This window comes from Salvelinus alpinus, chromosome 12 (genome assembly GCF_045679555.1).
Source record: "Salvelinus alpinus chromosome 12, SLU_Salpinus.1, whole genome shotgun sequence".
NCBI lineage: Eukaryota > Metazoa > Chordata > Actinopteri > Salmoniformes > Salmonidae > Salvelinus > Salvelinus alpinus.
The window spans coordinates 22,055,903-22,081,762 of record NC_092097.1 but is presented as its reverse complement, the minus strand read 5'-3'; the positions used below and the strand labels follow the sequence as shown (position 1 = coordinate 22,081,762).

The window sequence follows — 25,860 nt, the reverse complement described above, 5'->3', positions numbered from 1 at the left end:
TCCGCTGTACCCGCACCCCACCATACCCCTGTCTGCACATTATGCCCTGAATCTATTCTACCACGCCCTGAAATCTGCTCCTTTTATTCTTTGTCCCCAACACTCTAGGCGACCAGTTTTGATAGCCTTTAGCCGCACCCTCATCCTACTCCTCCTCTGTTCCTCGGGTGATGTGGAGGTAAACCCAGGCCCTGCATGTCCCCAGGCACCCTCATTTGTTGACTTCTGTGAACGAAAAAGCCTTGGTTTCATGCATGTCAACATCAGAAGCCTCCTCCCTAAGTTTGTTTTACTCACTGCTTTAGCACACTCTGCCAACCCTGATGTCCTTGCCGTGTCTGAATCCTGGCTTAGGAAGGCCACCAAAAATTCAGAGATTTCCATACCCAACTATAACATTTTCCGTCAAGATAGAACTGCCAAAGGGGGAGGAGTTGCAATCTACTGCAGAGATAGCCTGCAAAGTAATGTCATACTTTCCAGGTCCATACCCAAACAGTTCGAACTTCTAATTTTAAAAATGAATCTCTCCAGAAATAAGTCTCTCACTGTTGCCGCCTGCTACAGACCCCCCTCAGCTCCCAGCTGTGCCCTGGACACCATTTGTGAATTGATCGCCCTCCATCTAGCTTCAGAGTTTGTTCTGTTAGGTGACCTAAACTGGGATATGCTTAACACCCCGGCAGTCCTACAATCTAAGCTAGATGCCCTCAATCTCACACAAATCATCAAGGAACCCACCAGGTACAACCCTACATCTGTAAACATGGGCACCCTCATAGACATTATCCTGACCAACTTGCCCTCCAAATACACCTCTGCTGTCTTCAATCAGGATCTCAGCGATCACTGCCTCATTGCCTGTATCCGCTACGGGTCCGCGGTCAAACGACCACCCCTCATCACTGTCAAACGCTCCCTAAAACACTTCTGCGAGCAGGCCTTTCTAATTGACCTGGCCCGGGTATCCTGGAAGGATATTGACCTCATCCCGTCAGTTGAGGATGCCTGGTCATTCTTTAAAAGTAACTTCCTCACCATCTTAGATAAGCATGCCCCGTTCAAAAAATGCAGAACTAAGAACAAATATAGCCCTTGGTTCACTCCAGACCTGACTGCCCTCGACCAGCACAAAAACATCCTGTGGCGGACTGCAATAGCATCGAATAGTCCCCGCGATATGCAACTGTTCAGGGAAGTCAGGAACCAATACACGCAGTCAGTCAGGAAAGCAAAGGCTAGCTTTTTCAAGCAGAAATTTGCATCCTGTAGCTCTAACTCCAAAAAGTTCTGTGACACTGTAAAGTCCATGGAGAACAAGAGCACCTCCTCCCAGCTGCCCACTGCACTGAGGCTAGGTAACACGGTCACCACCGATAAATCCATGATAATCGAAAACTTCAACAAGCATTTCTCAACGGCTGGCCATGCCTTCCACCTGGCTACTCCAACCTCGGCCAACAGCTCCGCCCCCCCCCCCCCCGCAGCTACTCGCCCAAGCGTCCCCAGCTTCTCCTTTACCCAAATCCAGATAGCAGATGTTCTGAAAGAGCTGCAAAACCTGGACCCATACAAATCAGCTGGGCTTGACAACCTAGACCCTCTATTTCTGAAACTATCCGCCGCCATTATCGCAACCCCTATTACTAGCCTGTTCAACTTCTCTTTCATATCGTCTGAGATCCCCAAGGATTGGAAAGCTGCCGCGGTCATCCCCCTCTTCAAAGGGGGAGACACCCTGGACCCAAACTGTTACAGACCTATATCCATCCTGCCCTGCCTATCTAAGGTCTTCGAAAGCCAAGTTAATAAACAGATCACTGACCATCTCGAATCCCACCGTACCTTCTCCGCTGTGCAATCCGGTTTCCGAGCCGGTCACGGGTGCACCTCAGCCACGCTCAAGGTACTAAATGATATCATAACCGCCATCGATAAAAGACAGTACTGTGCAGCCGTCTTCATCGACCTGGCCAAGGCTTTCGACTCTGTCAATCACCATATTCTTATCGGCAGACTCAGTAGCCTCGGTTTGCCTGGTTCACCAACTACTTTGCAGACAGAGTTCAGTGTGTCAAATCGGAGGGCATGTTGTCCGGTCCTCTGGCAGTCTCTATGGGGGTACCACAGGGTTCAATTCTCGGGCTGACTCTTTTCTCTGTATATATCAATGATGTTGCTCTTGCTGAGGGCGATTCCGTGATCCACCTCTACGCAGACGACACCATTCTGTATACTTCTGGCCCTTCCTTGGACACTGTGCTATCTAACCTCCAAACGAGCTTCAATGCCATACAACACTCCTTCTGTGGTTTCCAACTGCTCTTAAACGCTAGTAAAACCAAATGCATGCTTTTCAACCGTTCGCTGCCTGCACCTGCCCGCCCGCCCGACTAGCATCACCACCCTGGACGGTTCCGACCTAGAATATGTGGGCATCTATAAATACCTAGGTGTCTGGCTAGACTGTAAACTCTCCTTCCAGACTCATATTAAACATCTCCAATCCAAAATCAAATCAAGAATCAGCTTTCTATTTCGCAACAAAGCCTCCTTCACTCACGCCGCCAAACTTACCCTAGTAAAACTGACTATCCTACCGATCCTCGACTTCGGCGATGTCATCTACAAAATAGCTTCCAATACTCTACTCAGCAAACTAGATGCAGTTTATCATAGTGCCATCCTTTTTGTTACTAAAACACCTTTTACCACCCACCACTGCGACCTGTATGCTCTAGTCGGCTGGCCCTCGCTACATATTCGTCGCCAGACCCACTGGTTCCAGGTCATCTTTAAGTCCATGCTAGGTAAAGCTCCGCCTTATCTCAGTTCACTGGTCACGATAACAACACCCACCCGTAGCACGCGCTCCAGCAGGTATATCTCACTGATCATCCCAAAAGCCAACACCTCATTTGGCCGCCTTTCCTTCCAGTTCTCTGCTGCCTGTGACTGGAACGAATTGCAAAAATCGCTGAAGTTGGAGACTTTTATTTCCCTCATCAACTTTAAACATCTGCTATCTGAGCAGCTAACCGATCGCTGCAGCTGTACATAGTCCATCTGTAAACAGCCCACCCAATTTACCTACCTCATCCCCTTACTGTTTTTATTTATTTACTGTTCTGCTCTTTTGCACACCAGTATCTCTACTTGCACATGATCATCTGATGATTTATCACTCCAGTGTTAATCTGCTAAATTGTAATTATTCGCTCCTATGGCCTATTTATTGCCTACCTCCTCATGCCTTTTGCACACAATGTATATAGACAAAAAAAATAAAATCCTACTGTGTTATTGACTTGTTTATTGTTTACTCCATGTGTAACTCTGTGTTGTTGTCTGTTCACACTGCTATGCTTTATCTTGGCCAGGTCGCAGTTGTAAATGAGAACTTGTTCTCAACTAGCCTACCTGGTTAAATAAAGGTGAACAAATATATATATATATATATATATATACAGTGGGGAGAACAAGTATTTGATACACTGCCGATTTTGCAGGTTTTCCTACTTACAAAGCATGTAGAGGTCTGTAATTTTTATCATAGGTACACTTCAACTGTGAGAGACGGAATCTAAAACAAAAATCCAGAAAATCACATTGTATGATTTTTAAATAATTAATTTGCATTTTATTGCATTTTATTGCATGACATAAGTATTTGATCACCTACCAACCAGTAAGAATTCCGGCTCTCACAGACCTGTTAGTTTTTCTTTAAGAAGCCCTCCTGTTCTCCACTCATTACCTGTATTAACTGCACCTGTTTGAACTCGTTACCTGTATAAAAGACACCTGTCCACACACTCAATCAAACAGATTCCAACCTCTCCACAATGGCCAAGACCAGAGAGCTGTGTAAGGACATCAGGGATACAATTGTAGACCTGCACACGACTGGGATGGGCTACAGGACAATAGGCAAGCAGCTTGGTGAGAAGGAAACAACTGTTGGCGCAATTATTAGAAAATGGAAGAAGTTCAAGATGACGGTCAATCACCCTCGGTCTGGGGCTCCATGCAAGATTTCACCTCGTGGGGCATCAATGATCACGAGGAAGGTGAGGGATCAGCCCAGAACTACACGGCAGGACCTGGTCAATGACCTGAAGAGAGCTGGGACCACAGTCTCAAAGAAAACCATTAGTAACACACTACGCCGTCATGGATTAAAATCCTGCAGCGCACACAAGGTCCCCCTGCTCAAGCCAGCGCATGTCCAGGCCCGTCTGAAGTTTGCCAATGACCATCTGGATGATCCAGAGGAGGAATGGGAGAAGGTCATGTGGTCTGATGAGACAAAAATAGAGCTTTTTGGTCTAACTCCACTCGCCGTGTTTGGAGGAAGAAGAAGTATGAGTACAATCCCAAGAACACCATCCCAACCGTGAAGCATGGAGGTGGAAACATCATTCTTTGGGGATGCTTTTCTGCAAAGGGGACAGGACGACTGCACCGTATTGAGGGGAGGATGGATGGGGCCATGTATCGCGAGATCTTGGCCAACAACCTCCTTCCCTCAGTAAGAGCATTGAAGATGGGTCGTGGCTGGGTCTTCCAGCATGACAACGACACGAAACACACAGCCATGGCAACTAAGGAGTGGCTCCGTAAGAAGCATCTCAAGGTGCTTAGCCAGTCTCCAGACCTGAACCCAATAGAAAATCTTTGGAGGGAGCTGAAAGTCCGTATTGCCCAGCGACAGCCCCGAAACCTGAAGGATCTGGAGAAGATCTGTAGGGAGGAGTGGGCCAAAATCCCTGCTGCAGTGTGTGCAAACCTAGTCAAGAACTACAGGAAACGTATGATCTCTGTAATTGCAAACAAAGGTTTCTCTACCAAATATTAAGTTCTGCTTTTCTGATGTATCAAATACTTATGTCATGCAATAAAATGCAAATTAATTACTTAAAAATCATACAATGTGATTTTCTGGATTTTTGTTTTAGATAAAAATTACAGACCTCTACATGCTTTGTAAGTAGGAAAACCTGCAAAATCGGCAGTGTATCAAATACTTGTTCTCCCCACTGTATATATATATATATATATATATATATATATATATACACACAATACCGCATAATGACAAAGCAAAAACAGGCTTTTAGAAATGTTAGCAAATGTATAAAAAAAAACTCTGAAATGTCATATTTACATAAGTATTCAGACCCTTTACCCTGGACTGTTGGAGCACCTTTGGCAGCGAGTACAGCCTCGAGTCTTCTTGGGTATGACGCTACAAGGATGGGACACCTGTATTTGGGGAGTTTCTCCCATTGTTCTCTGCAGATCCTCTTAAGATATGTCAGGTTGGATGGGGAGCATCGCTGCACAGCTATTTTCAGGTCATTCCAGAGATGTTAGATCGGGTTTCAGTCCGGGCTCTGGCTGGGCCACTCAAGGACATTCAGAAGCCACTACTGCATTGTCTTGGCTGTGTGCTTAGGGTCGTTGTCCTGTTGGAAGGTGAACCTTCGACCCAGTCTGAGGTCCTGAGGATTTCATCAAGGATCTCTCTGTACTTTACGCCGTTCGTCTTTCCCTTGATTCTGACTAGTCTCCCAGTCCCTGCCGCTGAAAAAAATCCCCACAGCATGACGCTGCAACCACCATGCTTCATTGTAGGGATGGTGCCAGGTTTCCTCCACACGTGATACTTGGCATTCAAGCCAAAGAACTCAATCTTGGTTTCATCAGACCAGAGAATCTTGTTTCTCATGGTCTGAGAGTCCTTCAGGTGCATTTTGGCAAATTCCAAGCGGGCTCTCATGTGCCTTTTACTGAGGAGTGGATTCCGTCTAGCCGCTCTACTATAAAGGCCTAATTGGTGGAGTGCTGCAGAGATGGTTGTCCATATGGAAGGTTCTCCCATCTCCGCAGAGGAACTCTGGAGCTCTGTCAGAGTGGCCATCGGGTTCTTGGTCACCTCCCTGACCAAGACCCTTCTCCCTAGAATGCTCAGTTTGGCCGGGCAGCCAGCCAGCTCTAGGAAGAGTCTTGGTGGTTCCAAACTTCTTCCATTTAAGAATAACGGAGGCCACTGTGTTCTTGGGGATCTTCAATGCTGCAGACATGTTTGGTACCCTTCCTCAGATCTGTGCCTCGACACAATCCTGTCTCAGAGCTCTACCGACAATTCCTTCGACCTCATGGCTTGGTTTTGCTCTGTCATGCACTGTCAACAGTGGGACCTTATATAGACAGGTGGGTGCCTTTCCAAATCATGTACAAGCAATTTAATTTACAACAGGTGGACTCCAATCAAGTTGTATAAACATCTCAAGGATGTCAGTTGGAACAGGATGCACCTGAGCTCAATTTCGAGTCACAGAGCAAAGGGTCTGAATACTTATGTAAATAAGGTATTTATGTTTTTATTTGTAATACATTCGCAAACATTTGAACAAAAACTGTTTTCACTTTGTCATTGTGGGGTATTGTGTGTAGATTGACGAGGATTTTTATTCATTTAATCCATTTTAGAATAAGTCTGTAACGTATCAAAATGTGGAAAAAGCCAAGGGGTCTGAATACTTTCCGAATGCATTGTATTTCAGGATGTTGTGTATCCATCGAATATCTGAATGAATCTGAATTAATTAATGTAAACATTACAGTTTGGAAAACATAGCTTGTCCAAAGAAATCTGTCCCTTGGCACAACTTACCTCGGGTATGAGGTAAGATACCCTGTCCTGCAGGGCAAGTTAAGCCGCCAAATTTATGTACTGAATTAAATATGACTACTACCTTTTTAAAACCAAACACAATTCAACACAATCACAATCGGTCTTTTAATAATTTTAAACATATTTTAACACAGGCTTAAAACGTAACAAACATTTTGTACTTTTTTAAACACTTTTGACAAAGACCGGGCTCTGTTGTTACCTCTTAACCCAGCAATAATGCCTTGCATTACACCTGGAAAGAAAGCACTTAAAGTTGTTCAACTTGCCACTGGCTCGACCATTGGCTCAACTTACACCAAGGCAAACATTTTGACTATATTAGCCCACACAGCTACCAGGATGTACTTTCATGCTAGGTTAAGGAACTCATATTGAATCTTATAGAGGCCCCAACTGATGTACAGTGGATCCTCCTTTAAAAGTTGCATCATACTGCGGCACACCTTGCGTGCTGCTGCAACATTCTGTGGCACGTCATTTAATTCTCAGCCATTTTTTCTGTTACTGCAAGTTATTGCTAGTTTGACCACCAGAGGGCTTCTTTGAGAAGCATTTGATAGTCTTCTCTTTTGGCATTACCAGAGAATTTAAAACCTTTTTTGCAATAACATAGTATATGGGATTGATTTTAAGAAATCTGGCTTAATTCACTTGATTAATATTATGGTGTTTCTATTCAGAGAAAAACTAAAAACGAAACCCTCCGTTAGGATGGATTGGAAAACATGGTGATGTACAACGTGACGGTCGGGAGTAGGCTACAGGATTGGAGGATTCTAAACTGTGTGCCTTCATTAGACAACTTTGTTCCAATACTGTAAATCAGTGATATTTATTCCCATAGTAATTCGTTATGGATCCATAACTAAATCAACATCAGCATTTTGAAAGAGTATTTTTTATCATTATTTTATTAACTAAATGTGTTTATTTGCTTATTAGGCTACTGTGCAGTCTACAATACATACTGTAGTAAACATGGGAAAGTGCCTAATTCCTTACATAAGGGAAAGCAGGCCATGTCTGTACTACAGAATGCAGGGCACGAGGGAGACCGGTGTTATTTCCTAGTTGTGATGTCTTCACTATTATTCTTCAATGTAGAATATAGTAAAAATTAAACATCTTCAAAGTATCTACTTTCGTTTAGATACAAGCATCATGAAACCTCTAGCACAATACATTCATTTAATTGGACTTAACTTGCTAACCACATTTTCCTTGTGATTTCGTCCTTCACATGAAATGATGACCTCTTCCTAAATATTTGGTCAAATTATTAATTTGGTGTATGGTTTCCTAGAAACAACAGTGGATCAACTTACCCCTACCATTTTATCTGGTCATTACATGGCCCTCAACTTTTCCTACTTTCTCTGCTTGTTGTCTCCATCCATCTATTAGATGTGATTGATCTACTCCTCTCATTTTCTCGCTTTAGCTCTACCTTGGAGATGCATCACAGCAGCGTAAGCTGCACCAGGAGCTGTAGGGGAGCTGACCCTTCAGCTGGCAGCTCCTATCTAAGGTGATCATCTTAACTAACCCCCTGCTGCCTGGCCCTCCTTCACAGAGCGCCACGTTCTAAAGCACTGACGCTGTCAGCAAACGTTGTCATACAGTGAGGTGCCACAGTGATGCTCTGTTGTTTGGAATAAAATGTGCTGTCAAATATGCTTACCACACAGAGACAGACACACACAACCCTGTCAAATTCAAGAGTGAGTTGTCATACAGTGTCTCGGAGGTCTGAAGCAGAATGCTAATAAAGTTCATGTTTTGCACCTCCAGCAGTAGACAGAGCAGCAGTCTGCTGACAGGAGGATGGCTGCCTCCTTTTCAATGGAGGATTTTGATGTGTATTTTGATCCACAGAGGAAGAGTTTACATCTCGAGTTTATTATATTCTCTAATAGCTCAGAGCTGATACTCGTCAGTTTGCTCTCTTGCCCTGAGTTGTGAAAGCCTTACTCAGTATGATCCATACAGAGGAAAACAATGACAATGGGATGAGGAGTGACGAAACTAGGGCTATAACAGAGGTGGCGGAGGGGGAAGTTATCCACATAGACTGGCTAGTAGCAACATCAGATATATCTAAACATGAACATAGTGATTTATATCAAACAGTAGAAATTCCATATTTTATAATTATACTGTTCTCACTCACAATTGATTTAAAATGAAGTAAAACTAATGGGGGAAAAAATCCTTTATATTTGTGAAGATTTCCATAAATCACTAGCTCTTTTCCACTCAGTTTTTTACTCCTTACTTCAAACCCCCGATAAGTCCAATAAGAGATGAAAGCTTTTGGGCACCCAGTCACATCAGGAAAAACATGCTCCCATTCAGCTGACATGCTACAGACAGACGCCACAGGACTGGCTGACAGCTGACAGCAGCCTCTCATCTACAAGCCAACTTCATTCTTTTAGAGCTGACATGTTTTCTTCTTAACTCTTGCTAATAACTTGAAACCCTCCCAAGGTGAGGTTAGCTATCTGGAATGTATTTTCTGAGACATGCGTTCTATGAGTTCTGTATTTCATAAAATATGTTCGACTAAATGTTAAGATGCTGAATAACATGTTAACAGAGGCATTTTGTGACATACGTAGAAAGCCCTATAAGTTTATAGGTCCTTTTCCTTTTCTGTGACTCAAACAGGAGGACTGAATGTGGGTTAGTATGATAAATACAAAATGAGAGCATGACTAACTTCACTGAAATGCTAGCCTCACTCACCAGCAGCTGGTGAGCTACTGTACTTAGACTACATTTTACTGTAGTCAAACATGGGGATCAAGGGGAAATACTGTATAACAGCCAGCGCTAGAGGCAGCGTAATATAAATCAATAATTGGACCAGACAGACACTCAGAGAACATTAATACTGCAGCTTGATTGGGTAGAAAATGCTCACTCTAAGGACACGCTCTAAGGCTCACTGATGGACACTATGCTAAGTAAAGAGGAGTTCCACATGATAAATGTTCTGCATGTTAATGTTCACTTGAAACTAGATGGGTTAGCATTAGGATGTGTATTTAGCAGTCATTTCCCAGTGTGTGCGTGTGTGCGTGTGTGCGTGTGTGTGTGTGTGTGTGTGTGTATGTGTGTGTGTGTGTGTGTGTGTGTGTGTGTGTGTGTGTGTGTGTGTGTGTGTGTGTGTGTGTGTGTGTGCGCGTGCATCCGAGTGTCTGCATGTCTTTGTCTACCTGTCTATCTGCATAGCCATTAGTGTTAATATTTGACTCAGTGGGACTATGACAAACAGTGTGTAACTCACTCTGAGGAAGGAGTCCAGTGATCCGTTCTCCATGAACTCAGTGATGATCATGACCGGGGCGCTCTTGGTGACCACACCCTCCAGGTGGATCACATTCGGGTGGTCAAACTGACCCATGATGGACGCTTCAGACAGGAAGTCCCGTCTCTGCTTCTCTGTGTAGCCCGACTTCAGCGTCTTGATAGCCACAAACATCTCCCTCTTGCCTGGGAGCCTCAGGTTCCCACTGCACACCTCCCCGAACTCTCCTACAAGACATAACAGAGAGACAGTTAATGACAGGAGATGTCTGACAGAGGTTACAAACATTCACATTATGAGCCAAAATGTAGTCCCTAATTCATTGGAATACAGACAACATTCAAAATATTTAGTTGTAAAAAATTACTGGCCTTTCTCTTTACCTGCGCCAATGACTTGCTCAATCTTTACAAAAGAGATGTCAATCTCCTTAGCAAACTCCCTCACCGCCTCGTTGGGGTCCTCATATGTAAACGGATCGATATATATCTTCATTCCTGGAGTCACTTGGAAAAAGAAGAAGCCGATATAATTTTGTATTCTGACATACACGCACAAACTCTGCAACCGTGTCCGTATTTAACATTCAGAGTGTGAGTAGCCAATGCAGTATGTTATTATTAGAGAGTCAGAGAGGTTAGTGTTAGTGCAAGGTAGGAACGGTAGGTTTGGCTGGGGGTATCAGGACTATAATAATCAATGGGCAATGACATGGTATTCCCAGTGAGTTATCGGCAGTGATAAGGCAGGGTAATGTATGTATAAGCGCCATAGTGTCATAACAGACCATTAACACCCAGGAGAGGCAGCCAGTCACTATACCAGTATTTCTCTCTGCTCCAGAAAATAAATAGGCTTTCTTAAGCTCTGATGCCAGGTAAATTGGCTTAAGGTGGAATTTAAGTGTTCAGTGACTTAAGTGTCCCAGGTTTCAAATCCGATTATTCTTGCTATTACTTCCACATCTGGCCATCTGCATAGCAGACTAAACTGAAGAAGTGTTCAGGAACAGATGGAGAGCCCCTTGAAAGTCCCCAGTCAGAACCCTCCTATCTCTTCCCAATCTATAGAGCGATCCAAAGACCACCCACCAGAGCATGGCAGAGACCACCTGACACAGGGGAGGACAGCCAGGAAAACTGTGACCATCAGTGGGGGAATGAAGACACACACAGGGGAGTGGAATGGTATTATTAGCTGTGAAATGCCCTCAGCCTCTCTGGCAATAATCCCCACTGAATTACACCCTGGAAGAAACAAGTTCTGTAAATACAGCATTTACTGCAGTCTGATTGTATTGATTACACATGGGAAAGCTGTCTATATTGATAAGCCTGGAAAGCGGAAGAGCTAAATAGAAAAATATATAAATTAATAAAACTGAAATAAGCTCAGGGAGGAAATATATCAGACCCTTTCTTTTTTAGCTGACCGACGGAGGGAAAAATGATAAGCCATAAACTCCCAGAGAGAGCCAAACGAGTTTAAATTGCAGCTCCTGAGCTCCAACTTGAAGATTCATTTCTGTTTCATGGAACTCTGGGCCAACATTGAAAACAAAATAATTAATAAAGGCCTTTTCTTCACAATCTCCTTAGAATTGTTCAGCAATGGCAAAAGGTGTGCGTGGTATTAGCATGTTAATGGACTTAACAAGCTATGAGAAGACTAAATGCTATTTCCACAACAATGGAATTAGTTGACTATGAAAGGAGACCATACAGCCAACACACACTTGTACACAAGCTATGTTGGGATAAATCCTAGCATGAAGACGGTTGAAGAAAACAAGAGACAAGATTACCAATGGAGAGGTGAGTAGAAGCACACGGTTGGGAGGTAGCCAAGGACACTAGAGTGCCAGGTGGTAGCCATGGAGACAGGTGTGTGAGGCAGCAGAGGGTTGAACGTTAGCCATGGAGACGACTGTGTGAGCCGGTAGCCATGGAGACAGGTGTGTGTGTGTGTTAGCAAGAGTGTGGGGGAGGTGCAAACAGTCACAGAGTGAGAGTGAGGGCTGGGTTACTCACTGTGGCCACTGGTGTAGTGCTGCAGCTTGTCTGTGTACTCTGAGTCTGCTCGGTCAAAGCCACGCCTCCTGGGAGAAAGACAAAGAGCTATAGCGCTGGCCCAGGGAGGGGGTGTGGTCTATGCACCAGGCCTACCCGCTTCACAGCTAGCTAATGACCACTAAACACAACCAGCCTATAAACTATAAACCCCACCTTAACAAGCCACAGTACCCATTAAAGTACAGTAACGAAGTAGGGGAGAAACAAAAAACACTAAAGCGAATGTGTCTAATCTGGCTGGCTTGTTTGACTGTTTAGTGATATGCGGCATTGGTTGGCTGGACTGATGCATGAATGACTCACCGGTTGCAGACGATGACGATGACAATCACTGCGATGAGGAAGACCAGACCTGCAGCTGCAGAGCCGATGATAAGAGGCAGCTTCTCCTGAATGCTGGTGTTGTACTCCTCTGTGATTAGACAAACACACACAAACACACCATCACACACTGGAACATATGGGCCAGTATCTGAGCAAATGCATTTGGAGCAAACAGTGGGTGACAGACAGACAGACGGTTGGAGAGACCAATGGGCATCTTGGTTGGCAGCACAAGACCTCTCTCCAAAGCCCACTGAGCGGGCTCAAATGCCAGCGATATGGCCGCCCGCTCGTCTGGAACTGAGAGAGCGTGTTTGGGAGAGACCCAGCTCCCTTCCCTCCAGAGCGTTGCCAAACACAGGGAATCCAGCATGGCAGTAGGCACATAATCTCATAACACCACCCCAGGTCCTGACTGCTCTGTCTGGGGTGGAGACTGGGGAGGGCTGTGTCATGGGTTGTGTCACAGGGTGGTACTGTATGCATCAAACTGTAATGCTGGGTTATCTTTTGTCTGGCAGCGTGCTGGCTGCTTGCCGTGGAGGAGAAGAGAGCAAAGGAGAGATCAGGCTAATGATGGCCCTCGGCACTGCAGGTAATGAGATGTTTAGAGAACACCCAGGTCGCTGTGCTAACATCAGATGAGCTGCTTAGGAGCCAGGGGAGAAGCTAATCTGCCAAGCACTGTCCTTCTATACAGATTAGACACTTTAACCTGATGTATGGTTTACATTAGGCCACGCTTAATCAAGTACAGTAAACTACAAAAACATCTACATTCATGCATTACCTATCTTATTCAATGGCACAAAATAACTTCCCTGTGAGTTCTGCTGAGAAGATAATGAATGAAATCCACATAAATAAAACAATGGGTGTACACATTGTTGGAGAGTTGTCTTGTAGAACGCATCTCAGACCATTTCCCCATCAACATCCTTGTGTCTGTTGGGTCATTATGTCTATGTTGTAATGGTCCAGGTTGGGTTGATGGGCCATGCATGGGATGTGATAACTCTGCATCTCTCTATGCTCTATCTGAGCTGAGGGAATGTTAGCTGCACCCTCACCCTCAGTCATGGTTTGGAAGTAGAGCTTGCCGCTGTAGCGGCCAAATCCGGCCACGGTCCGGGCGCGAACCAGGAACACATAGATCGCGCCTGGTTTGAGACCGCGGATGACCACTGTGTTGGTCTGGCTCTTTATGATGGTTGAGTTGTACTCTGTCTGGTCCTGAGAGAGTAGGAAAGAAAGAGGGAGGAATACAAATCAGTGCCATCCACAGAACAATTACCATTCGCATGCATTAATTTAGTGCCTTAGATAAATAGGCTGATGATCAAAGTAACTAAGATAGAGACTCAAATGTTTCTAACACTGATGTATCTATTTGATCAAGCAGAATGAACAGAGAATGAAAAGCAACAGCCGGAGGCAGAAAGGATGGCAGTTTCAGGTCAGCTAGAATTAGTTTGTTTGAGCTGTGTGTTCTGACGATCAGTGCAACTTTTCATTGCCACACCGGTTCATTCTCTCCACAAAGCTGACAGGTCTGTCTGGAAGAGGAGACTAAAACTGTGCCGGCTGCTGCCTTAGACCAATCACTCAGCAGCATGATTACAGTTGTGAGTTCTAAGCCACGGCAGGGGCCGGAACAATTGTTTTGACAGCTCTCCTCAGCAGTGTCTGAGAAAATAATTAGACTAAAAAGTGGAGCAGCATGGTGCGCAGTCACAGAGGAGTCCTCTTTGAACATTGTGTGTGTGTGTGTGTTCTGGTCTGCTTGTATTTAAGTGTGTGAGCATGTGTTTGCGTGTGGTAGTATTTGTGACCGACCGACCGCCTTGACAGACAGACTCCCGTCTGTCAAATTTATTGTGAGAAAGTATGCTGTCTGTTGAAAACTATTTTTATGGCAGTCAACGCTCCATTGTTTCAACCGCAAATCTCTCTGGAGGGCTGAGAGCGGTTTCCTTTCCCATTGACTGACCGTGATTATAATTGAAAGGGATCAAGCAGAAGTTGTGCGCGGGATTCAGAAGCTATGTCTGCCTGCCTCAGTGAACACACTGTACACCAACAGGCAAAGATGTTCTGAATTTCAATTTGATAAAAAAATGAGAGATGGTTTTGCAGTCAGTGGATACCTTATTTGGCCCTGCTGAGCTGAAGGACGGGCAGACTCAATTATATCTTCATGTGTGTCTGTGTACATGGAGCTGAGATAGAGCAGACTGTTTGTTAATGGGTAGTGTGCAGTGGGTTCCTACCTTCTCATAGTACTGCAGTTCATAGTCCAGAATGACTCCATTGGGCTGGTCTGGTTGAGACCAGGACAGAGTGATGCTGTCCACGGTACGACTGATCTGGTGCATGATGGACACTGTCGACGGAGCTGCAGAGAGAGTAATAGATAGAACGTGAGAGATATACAGACACAGAGGGAAAGAAGGAAAGTGCATAACAAAAAAAATGTAGCATCAAAACATTCAGTCACAACGAATAGCTCTGAATCATAGATCTGAATCATATAATTAGTTCAGAATCATAGATCTGAATCATATAATTAGTTCAGAATCATAGCTCTGAATCAAATAATTAGTTCAGAATCATGGATCTGAATCATATAATTAGTTCAGAATCATAGCTCTGAATCAAATAATTAGTTCAGAATCATGGATCTGAATCATATAATTAGTTCAGAAACATAGATCTGAATCCTAAAATCTCATCAAACAGATATCAAACAGATGCCTACTTCACTGAACTATGTAACGCCATAGTAATAGTGATATGTTGATAGTTGTTCTCATCGTGACCAGACATGCACTGCATGTAGACAGGTCACAACACACATCATTTGAGGGGACTTTCCAGCACTGATTCAGTACTATTTCCATGATTAATCCGTGCTTCCCACACTGTCAGGGTGTGAGCGTAGTGTTTGTCCGTCTGGCTGGCTAGCAATCATTCCCCTGGCCGCATCCTCCTAGCAAGACAAATTGCGGAGCAAGCCCATTTTGTAAGGCACATAAAACCAGAGAAAATCACCATAACCACAAGTATGCAATACACAATCGTCATTTAGTTTTTTTCAGCCTTCTATTTGTGTAATTGCAGTCTATGTTTACGCATATTTCTTGTGGATGACAACTTAATGCACACTAGTAAACGGTTTGAAAGTGCAAGGACAAGAGTCATGGTCATGGTGGAAAGATATAGAGAATTATAGCATTTATTTTAATCACATAATATGTGGTAATCACTGTGTAGGAATAAGCCAGATCCTTTCAGCAGTAGTTGAGCCGTAAAGGACTGTTGAGTGGGTAGGGTTGTTGGCTGCCTTTATTCTAACAAAACCAAAAGGACAAAACTTGCAACTTTCTTTTTGGTAAGGCTAAAGGGTCAGGGAAGGGCATGCTATCCACGCGCCCTCATACAGCCATTAACATTAGTTCAGGGTGCCGTGGATCACAGTGAAGATAATGCAGAAGGTTAAAGCGCTGTCTGGGGCTGGGAGGGCAGGATTTATGGGCCCTGGGCCTCAGCTGCACACACGGCCCTCAGCCAGCAACACAGTGGCTCCCCAGAGCCCCAGCCATAAAGACAGAGGCCGCCCCAGCAGCACGCACTCTCCATGGAAAATCCACTGACTGGAAAACCCTCCCATCCTCCCTCACTCGGCCCCACCCGCCATTATCTCGGAATCTAGGGGAGTGTGTGTAGTTAATATCTCATATATAAATCTCAGTGTTCATTTATTTTGTTGTAGTTCATGTAACAAAATGCTGCTAATTGCTGATGCTATCCACCACGCCATAAAAGTGCATTTCAGATGGGGTTTGGATTAAAATGCACATGTTCAGTACTGTAGTGTAAAGCCCATAACAGATCCCAGTGACCAGTGTGCTGTAAGACATGATGATGGAGAGGGCATTTTATGGCCTATTCATTCTCACCAACGTATCAGCCTTGCTTCACATGCCCTCTGACCCCAACAGAAGCCTCCATACAAGGACACTAATCATGAGATACTGTCTAAACAGGGATGTCCCCATATGCCATCGGCCTTAAACATAAAGCGTGTACAGATAATTAATAGGCAGCCTGTAGTTTCATCTCCTGCAGCACTTGCACAAAGATAGCCTGCGATTCTGACCTAAGCATACATCATCCTCTTCAGAGAGACCCAAAGGAGACTGGAATACTCACAGGCATCTCTTCAATCTCACTGTCCATTGACTTTGTTTGCAGTCACAAGACAGCTTAATAAGACAAATAGGCACTATACCGGGAACTCAGGAATATTACAGATGTACATATATTCAGGACTGCATGCCACTTGCTTTTTTGTCCATTGCATTTCCAGTAGACAAGCAGTGTAGCCATCTCTGGCAACCTAATCCCAGCCAGGGCAAACAGACAAAGGCAGAGTATGTCTTCATGTACAGAGGATGGACACATGCCAACTTAAAATCTGTCCAAGAAGGACATTGTGGTATCCTCCACTGGAAGGACGTCTTTCAGACTGCAGCATGACAGATGAAATATCTGTATCTCACCAAACATAACTATTGAGGAAGAACTAAACACGACAACAGAGACTAAAGATGACGAAAGCCCTACTGTTACTGGTGATAAAAATGTGTGTGGCGTGTGGACTGTACTGCAATAATGGTATAATTTTCCACTTGATACGCCAAAGCATAGAGAGGGCTAACAACAGAGTATCTGCCATGAGGAGGGTGATAATCACCAGCTAGTAAAATATATAGTAAAATAGTCATGGTGAAGCATTCCAAATAATTGCTGCTTGCAACGGTACAGCGATGAGAACTATTTATCTAGAATCCTAGGTGTTTAACTTTTTCCTGGCAAGCCATGTGAGCTGACACACTAGAATGATCATCCAGCACAAAAGAGGGTTCAGAGGGAGCGTGAGTCTGTGAACAAACTCATCAGGAACAGATAACGTTTGCATTATTTTATCTCAACTACATCCAGGCCCAGAGTTTCTGAATAACATCCCAACATTTTGGAAGGTAAACCAACAATACCGTGTTATCTGTAGATGGGAGGGTTGTGGAGGGTTTAGAAGAGAGGGTTTACATGAGAGACCCTAAGGCGACACATGCTGAACGCGGAACGAGAGAGCTCAGTTTGTTGTTTTGTAAAGTTTTGACAGTGTTTCCTCGCAAAGTTTGGTTTATATACTTTTTTTGGATCCCGTGATGCGGTTAGCCTCAGTTGCAGTGACCGCTACTATCTGTCCAGACCAAAAACTCTGAAGTTGTTTGGCGTAGCTAGCTACTAGACTAGCAGGTAGCTATCAAGCTAGCAGGGTATTCCAAGAATAGCTTGAATACATCCAGCGATGCTGTTAGCCCTTGTGGCTGGGAAGTGTCCCAGGTGTGTGGTTATATTCCCTGCTGCCTGTTGCTGTTACCCTGCGACCTGACCTGGCTGGAACTGCGTGGTATATCTAAGAACATCAGTCGACGCTGTCACCATGCCACCTAAAACTGCAGAGGACAGTGTTTCTCAAGCACAGGTGAAAGATGTGCTAGAGAACCACCTGCCAACCCCTCTTTTACGCTACTGCTACTCTCTGTTTATCATATATGCATAGTCACTTTAACCATATCTACATGTACATACTACCTCAATCAGCCCGACTAACCGGTGCCTGTATGTAGCCTCACTACTGTTATAGCCTCGCTACTGTATATAGCCTCACTACTGTTATTTTTCACTGTCTTTTTACTGTTGTTTTTATTTCTTTACTTACCTATTGTTCACCTAATACATTTGTTGGACTGTTGGTTAGAGCCTGTAAGTAAGAATTTCACTGTAAGGTCTACACCTGTTGTATTCGGAGCACGTGACAAATAAACTTTGATTTGATTTGATCCCCTGCCATAAAAATTCAATAAAAAGACCAACAACAATTTTTTTTACCAGGAGCTGTTTCAATAGCAGGAGAATAGCTTCAAGAGCTTTGTCTAAATATTGGTGGATACAACAAACACAAGAATGGACGATCTGACCAGAAAAGTGTAAATGGTTGAATTCTAACCCAGGGAGAGCTTGAAGTGATGAAGCAGGACTGCAGCAAGATGGACATTAACTGTACGACCACGAGAAACGACATCAGCACTGTCTATAAATCTATGTTAACAATTATAGGGAAACAGGATTATCTAGAAGGACAATCAAGGTGAAATAACATTGTTCTGGATGGAATCACCTGTGTCTCCACATGAGACCTGGACTGATTCTGAGGAGAAATTGAGGAAAATGATAACTGAAAAACTGATGATGGATCACAGGGAGATTGAGCTGGAGCGCACCAAGAGGACTGGAAAAAACCTCCAGTCCAGGTGACAGACCCAGGTTGATAGTGGTAAAGTTCCTGAGGTTCGAGGACAAGGTGGGTGTTCTGGAGAAAACCTTTTACTGGTTCTAACAGTCGACCAATCAGCTTGCTGCCGGCTTTTAGAAAACTTTTGGAAAAATGGTGTTTGACCAGATACAATGCGACACTACATTACCAAAATATGTGGACACCGGCTCGTCGAACATCTCATTCCAAAATCATGGGCATTTAATATGGAGTTGTCCCCTCTTTGTTGCTATAACAGCCTCTACTCTTCTGGGAAGGCTTTCCACTAGATGTTGGAACATTGCTGAGGGGACTTGCTTCAATTCAGCTACAAGTACACTAGTGAGGTCCGGCACTGATGTTGAGCGATTACGCTTGGCTCGCAGTCTGCGTTCCAATTCGTCCCAAAGGTGTTTGATTGGGGTGGAGGTCAGGGCTCTGTGCAGGCCAGTCGGGTTCTTGCACACCGATCTCGACAAACCATATCTATATGGACATCGCTTTGTGTATGGGGGCATTGTCATGCTGAAAAGGGCTTTCCCAAACTGTTGCACAGAATCGTCTAGAATATCATTGAATGCTGTAGAGTTAAGATGTCCCTTTACTGGAACTAAGTGGCTTAGCCTGAACCATGAAAAACAGCCCCAGACCATTATTCCTCCTCCACCAAACTTTACAGTTGGCACTATGCATTTGAGCAGGTAGCGTTCTCCTGGCATCCGCCAAACCCAGAATCGTCCGTCGGACTGCCAGATGGTAAAGCGTGATTCATCACTTCAGAGAACGCGTTTCCACAGCTCCCGAGTCCAATGTCGGCGAGCTTTACACCACTCCAGCCGATGCTTGGCATTGCGCATGGTAATCTTAGGCTTGTGTGCGGCTGCTCGGCCATGGAAATCCATTTCATTAAGTTATTGTGCTGAAGTTGATTCCAGAGGCAGTTTGGAACTCGGTAGTGAGTGTTGCAACCAAGGACAGACGATTTTTACATGTTACGTGCTTCAGCACTCGGCAGTCCTGTTCTGTGAGCTTACAGTTGCCTGGGGCAGCTCTAGCAGTACAGAAATTAGACAAACTGACTTGTTGGAAGTCACTGAGCTCTTCAGTAAGGCCATTCTGTTGCCAATGTTTGTCTATGGAGATTGCATGGCTGTGTGTTCGATTTTATACACCTGTCAGCAACGGGTGTAGCTGAAATAGCTGAATCCACTCATTTGAAGGGGTGTCCACATACGTTTGTACATATATAGTTTTTTTGTTTGGACAAATGAACAACAGACTACTTACTATCATGTTTATAGGAAAGGGCACTCAACATGTAGGCCTACTGCACTGACACAAATTACTGATGATTGGCTGAAAGAAATTGATAATAAGAAGATTGTGGGAGCTGTATTTTTAGACTTCAGTGCAGCCTTTGATATTATTGACCATAACATGTCATTGGAAAAATTTATAGGTTATGGCTTTCCATCCTCTGTCATATCATTGGTTGAGAGCTGAGCTATCTATCCAATAGAACACAGAGGGTTTCTTTAATGGAAGCTTCTCCAATGTAAAACATATAAAGTGTAGTATTCCGGAAGGCAGCTAGCGGTCTTGGCCATTTACTGTTCTCTATTTTTACTGATGATCTACCAACAGCATTAAAAGCATCAAAGCCTGTGTGTCCATGAAGGCTGATGACTCAACCACATCTAGTGAAATCACTGCAACCCTAAACAAGGAGTTGCATCAGTTTTGGAATGGGTGGCTAGTAATAAACTAGTCCTCTACCCATCTAAAACTAAAAGCATTGTATTTGTTACAAATATTTCCCTATGATCTCAGTTCTAGACCTCTCAATCTGGTAATGAATGACATGACGGTTAAGCAAGGTGAGGGGACTAAACTTCTTGATGTCACCTAAAGACTGTAAATTGTCATGGTCAAGGCATATTGATGAAATTGTTGTAAAGATGGGGAGAGGTCTGTCGGTGATAAAGACATTCTCAGCATTGTTAACACCACAGTTGACCAAACAAGTCCTGCAGGCTTTAGTTTTATCTATGTAAATACTGACTATTACCTGGTGATATTGTCAAGTGCTGTCAAGAAGGAGCTAGAAAACCTGCAGCTGGCCCAGAACAGTGCAGCACGTCTTGCCCTTCAATCTACACAGAGGGATTATATCAACCGTATGCATGTCAGTTTCTCTTGGTTCAAAGTAGAGGAGAGACATACTAGAAGCATTGTATTTGTTTCTGTCTGATCTGACAGACATACTTACCCCACCATACATGCCATCAGGGCACAGTCCACAAATCCAGAATGAATTCAAGGCAACACACAATAGAGCAATGATCACATGGAACCCTCTTCCTTCTCAAATGACTCAAGCAAACAGCAAAATTTGCTTTAAAAAAAAACTAATAAAACAACACAACACCTCTCCCCTATCTGACCTAAATAACTCTTAAGCACGTGGATATGTACTGATGTGTGGGTAACTGTCAGTAATGAGGTTAACTGGGCCGACAGGTAGCCTAGTGGTTAGAGCTTTGGACTAGTAACCGAAAGGTTGCAAGATTGAATCCCCGAGCTGACAAGGTAAAAATCTGTCGTTCTGCCCCTGAACAAGGCGGTTAACCCACTGTTCCTAGGCTGTCATTGAAAATATGAATTTGTGCTTAACTGACTTGCCTAGTTAAATAATTAAATAAAATTGTCAGTAATGAGGGTAACTTTCAGTATGTACCATTTTGGTTCTATTGTTCTCCTTTTAAATGTGTGTAGTTCAGTCCTTAAGCTGTTCTTGTTTATTCATGTTCTGTATTATGTCACGTTGTTTTGTGTGGACCCCAGGGAGAGTAGCTTCAGCAACAGCTAATGGGGATCCTAATAAAATACTAAATACTAAAGGTAGTGTATTACTGTAAGTATTTCCTCCAGTCATTTGTAAGTCATTCCTGAAAGAAGCTAGCTAGCTAACAAGGAGTGTCTAGTTGGCAGAAGAGAAGAAGGGACAAAGTGGGACAAAATAAGGACAGAAGAAAAGGGAAAGGGGACATTAAGGTGAAGCAGTCCTCTAAAGACACAAAAGACAATAATACAAGAAACAACACTTCTATTGCCTCTCCCTCTACGATACGCACTTCCGGTTTGGTTTGGAGCGAGTAGTTGCATTCCGCTTTGCTCCACAGGTAGTATTACAGGTAGTATTACATTTCATTTCATTACAGTACAACAGTTTGATTTGTTTGATCTTAGCTGGCTACATAGCCGTCTTTGTATCCAAGATAATTGTGTAGTCTAGAGTAATTGTCGAGGTTACCTAGCCAGTTAGAGGTTACCTAGCCAGCTACACTTTCAAACAAAGTCAACAACGCAGCCACTGCTAGCTAGCCTATTTCACCAGCCAGCAGTACTATATCATTTTAGTCAATAAGATTTTTTGCAACGTAAGCTTAACTTTCTGAACATTCGAGACGTGTAGTCCACTTGTCATTCCAATCTCCTTTGCATTAGCGTAGCCTCTTCTGTAGCCTGTCAACTATGTGTCTGTCTATCCCTGTTCTCTCCTCTCTGCACAGACCATACAAACGCTTCACACCGCGTGGCCGCTGCTACTCTAACCTGGTGGTCCCAGCGCGCACGACCCACGTGGAGTTCCAGGTCTCAGGCAGCCTCTGGAACTGCCGATCTGCGGCCAACAAGGCAGAGTTCATCTCAGCCTATGCTTCCCTCCAGTCCCTCGACTTCTTGGCACTGACGGAAACATGGATTACCACTGATAACACTGCTACTCCTACTGCTCTCTCCTCGTCTGCCCACGTGTTCTCGCACACCCCGAGAGCTTCTGGTCAGCGGGGTGGTGGCACTGGGATCCTCATCTCTCCCAAGTGGACATTCTCTCTTTCTCCCCTGACCCATCTGTCTATCGCCTCCTTTGAATTCCATGCTGTCACAGTTACCAGCCCTTTCAAGCTTAACATCCTTATCATTTATCGCCCTCCAGGTTCCCTTGGAGAGTTCATCAATGAGCTTGACGCCCTGATAAGTTTCTTTCCTGAGGATGGCTCACCTCTCACAGTTCTGGGTGACTTTAACCTCCCCACGTCTACCTTTGACTCATTCCTCTCTGCCTCCTTCTTTCCACTCCTCTCCTCTTTTGACCTCACCCTCTCACCTTCCCCCCCTACTCACAAGGCAGGCAATACGCTTGACCTCATCTTTACAAGATGCTGTTCTTCCACTAATCTCATTGCAACTCCCCTCCAAGTCTCCGACCACTACCTTGTATCCTTTTCCCTCTCGCTCTCATCCAACACTTCCCACACTGCCCCTACTCGGATGGTATCGCGCCGTCCCAACCTTCGCTCTCTCTCCCCCGCTACTCTCTCCTCTTCCATCCTATCATCTCTTCCCTCTGCTCAAACCTTCTCCAACCTATCTCCTGATTCTGCCTCCTCAACCCTCCTCTCCTCCCTTTCTGCATCCTTTGACTCTCTATGTCCCCTATCCTCCAGGCCGGCTCGGTCCTCCCCTCCTGCTCCGTGGCTCGACGACTCATTGCGAGCTCACAGAACAGGGCTCCGGGCAGCCGAGCGGAAATGGAGGAAAACTCGCCTCCCTGCGGACCTGGCATCCTTTCACTCCCTCCTCTCTACATTCTCCTCTTCTGTCTCTGCTGCTAAAGCCAATTTCTACCACTCTAAATTCCAAGCATCTGCCTCTAACCCTAGGAAGCTCTTTGCCACCTTCTCCTCCCTCCTGAATCCTCCTCCCCCTCCTCCCCCCTCCTCCCTCTCTGCTGATGACTTCGTCAACCATTTTGAAAAGAAGGTCGACGACATCCGATCCTCGTTTGCTAAGTCAAACGACACCGCTGGTTCTGCTCACACTGCCCTACCCTGTGCTTTGACCTCTTTCTCCCCTCTCTCTCCAGATGAAATCTCGCGTCTTGTGACGGCCGGCCGCCCAACAACCTGCCCGCTTGACCCTATCCCCTCCTCTCTTCTCCAGACCATTTCCGGAGACCTTCTCCCTTACCTCACCTCGCTCATCAACTCATCCTTGACCGCTGGCTACGTCCCTTCCGTCTTCAAGAGAGCGAGAGTTGCACCCCTTCTGAAAAAACCTACACTCGATCCCTCCGATGTCAACAACTACAGACCAGTATCCCTTCTTTCTTTTCTCTCCAAAACTCTTGAACGTGCCGTCCTTGGCCAGCTCTCCTGCTATCTCTCTCAGAATGACCTTCTTGATCCAAATCAGTCAGGTTTCAAGACTAGTCATTCAACTGAGACTGCTCTTCTCTGTGTCACGGAGGCGCTCCGCACTGCTAAAGCTAACTCTCTCTCCTCTGCTCTCATCCTTCTAGACCTATCGGCTGCCTTTGATACTGTGAACCATCAGATCCTCCTCTCCACCCTCTCCGAGCTGGGCATCTCCGGCGCGGCCCACGCTTGGATTGCGTCCTACCTGACAGGTCGCTCCTACCAGGTGGCGTGGCGAGAATCTGTCTCCGCACCACGTGCTCTCACCACTGGTGTCCCCCAGGGCTCTGTTCTAGGCCCTCTCCTATTCTCGCTATACACCAAGTCACTTGGCTCTGTCATATCCTCACATGGTCTCTCCTATCATTGCTATGCAGACGACACACAATTAATCTTCTCCTTTCCCCCCTCTGATAACCAGGTGGTGAATCGCATCTCTGCATGTCTGGCAGACATATCAGTGTGGATGACGGATCACCACCTCAAGCTGAACCTCGGCAAGACGGAGCTGCTCTTCCTCCCGGGGAAGGACTGCCCGTTCCATGATCTCGCCATCACGGTTGACAACTCCATTGTGTCCTCCTCCCAGAGTGCTAAGAACCTTGGCGTGATCCTGGACAACACCCTGTCGTTCTCAACTAACATCAAGGCGGTGACCCGTTCCTGTAGGTTCATGCTCTACAACATTCGCAGAGTACGACCCTGCCTCACGCAGGAAGCGGCGCAGGTCCTAATCCAGGCACTTGTCATCTCCCGTCTGGATTACTGCAACTCGCTGTTGGCTGGGCTCCCTGCCTGTGCCATTAAACCCCTACAACTCATCCAGAACGCCGCAGCCCGTCTGGTGTTCAACTTTCCCAAGTTCTCTCACGTCACCCCGCTCCTCCGCTCTCTCCACTGGCTTCCAGTTGAAGCTCGCATCCGCTACAAGACCATGGTGCTTGCCTACGGAGCTGTGAGGGGAACGGCACCTCCGTACCTTCAGGCTCTGATCAGGCCCTACACCCAAACAAGGGCACTGCGTTCATCCACCTCTGGCCTGCTCGCCTCCCTACCTCTGAGGAAGTACAGTTCCCGCTCAGCCCAGTCAAAACTGTTCGCTGCTCTGGCACCCCAATGGTGGAACAAACTCCCTCACGACGCCAGGTCAGCGGAGTCAATCACCACCTTCCGGAGACACCTGAAACCCCACCTCTTTAAGGAATACCTAGGATAGGATAAAGTAATCCTTCTAACCCCCCCCTCCTTAAAAGAGTTAGATGCACTATTGTAAAGTGGTTGTTCCACTGGATATCATAAGGTGAATGCACCAATTTGTAAGTCGCTCTGGATAAGAGCGTCTGCTAAATGACTTAAATGTAAATGTAAGTAGTATTGGCAGTGCTGTTTAATGTGAAAGTGTAGTGAGTTCCTGTAAAGCCCTTGGATCTGATAAAAGACATTGAGGCTTCGGGCTCTATTCTAGCATGACGCTCCGGCTGGGGCCCAGTAACAAAATATAAAAGGCTCTATTTTGTGCAACATCCCAATAGATGTTTTACTGTTGTGTTTGAACACCTACTGTAGTAACTTCCATAATCAATCAAAGATGGGCTTTACAGAGTTATTAAATCCATGCCAATGTAATGGGGCATGCTTTTGAAAACACAGAGAATCAATTTCCTCAGGCCACAGATCGATCCCATGTACATCCTCTACCCAGTCTACTCTTTGTTCTATACTCTTCTATTCTGCTACACTCATTTGGTGGGCTTTACCTTCCTCCCTCCCCTGCATGTGTCCCTCCCTCCCTCTCTCCCCCCTCCTCC

The 25,860-nt window shown here is 45.1% G+C and overlaps 1 protein-coding gene across 9 annotated transcripts in view; it reads right to left on the bottom strand.

Moving 5' to 3' along the window:
• The window catches only part of ephb2b (eph receptor B2b), a 190,550-nt gene that overhangs the window by 11,219 nt on the left and 153,471 nt on the right, over nucleotides 1-25,860 (bottom strand). For 4 of the 9 annotated variants that reach the window (XM_071335379.1, XM_071335385.1, XM_071335381.1 and 1 more), the window contains exons 6-11: nucleotides 14,683-14,807; nucleotides 13,483-13,645; nucleotides 12,392-12,500; nucleotides 12,047-12,114; nucleotides 10,400-10,522; nucleotides 9,996-10,243 (exon numbers count right to left, since the gene is read on the bottom strand). In XM_071335379.1, the coding sequence (XP_071191480.1) occupies nucleotides 9,996-10,243; nucleotides 10,400-10,522; nucleotides 12,047-12,114; nucleotides 12,392-12,500; nucleotides 13,483-13,645; nucleotides 14,683-14,807 (836 nt within the window). The remainder of the gene's footprint in view (nucleotides 1-9,995; nucleotides 10,244-10,399; nucleotides 10,523-12,046; nucleotides 12,115-12,391; nucleotides 12,501-13,482; nucleotides 13,646-14,682; nucleotides 14,808-25,860) is intronic. The other 5 variants (XM_071335380.1, XM_071335386.1, XM_071335388.1 and 2 more) reach the window with 3 other exon arrangements.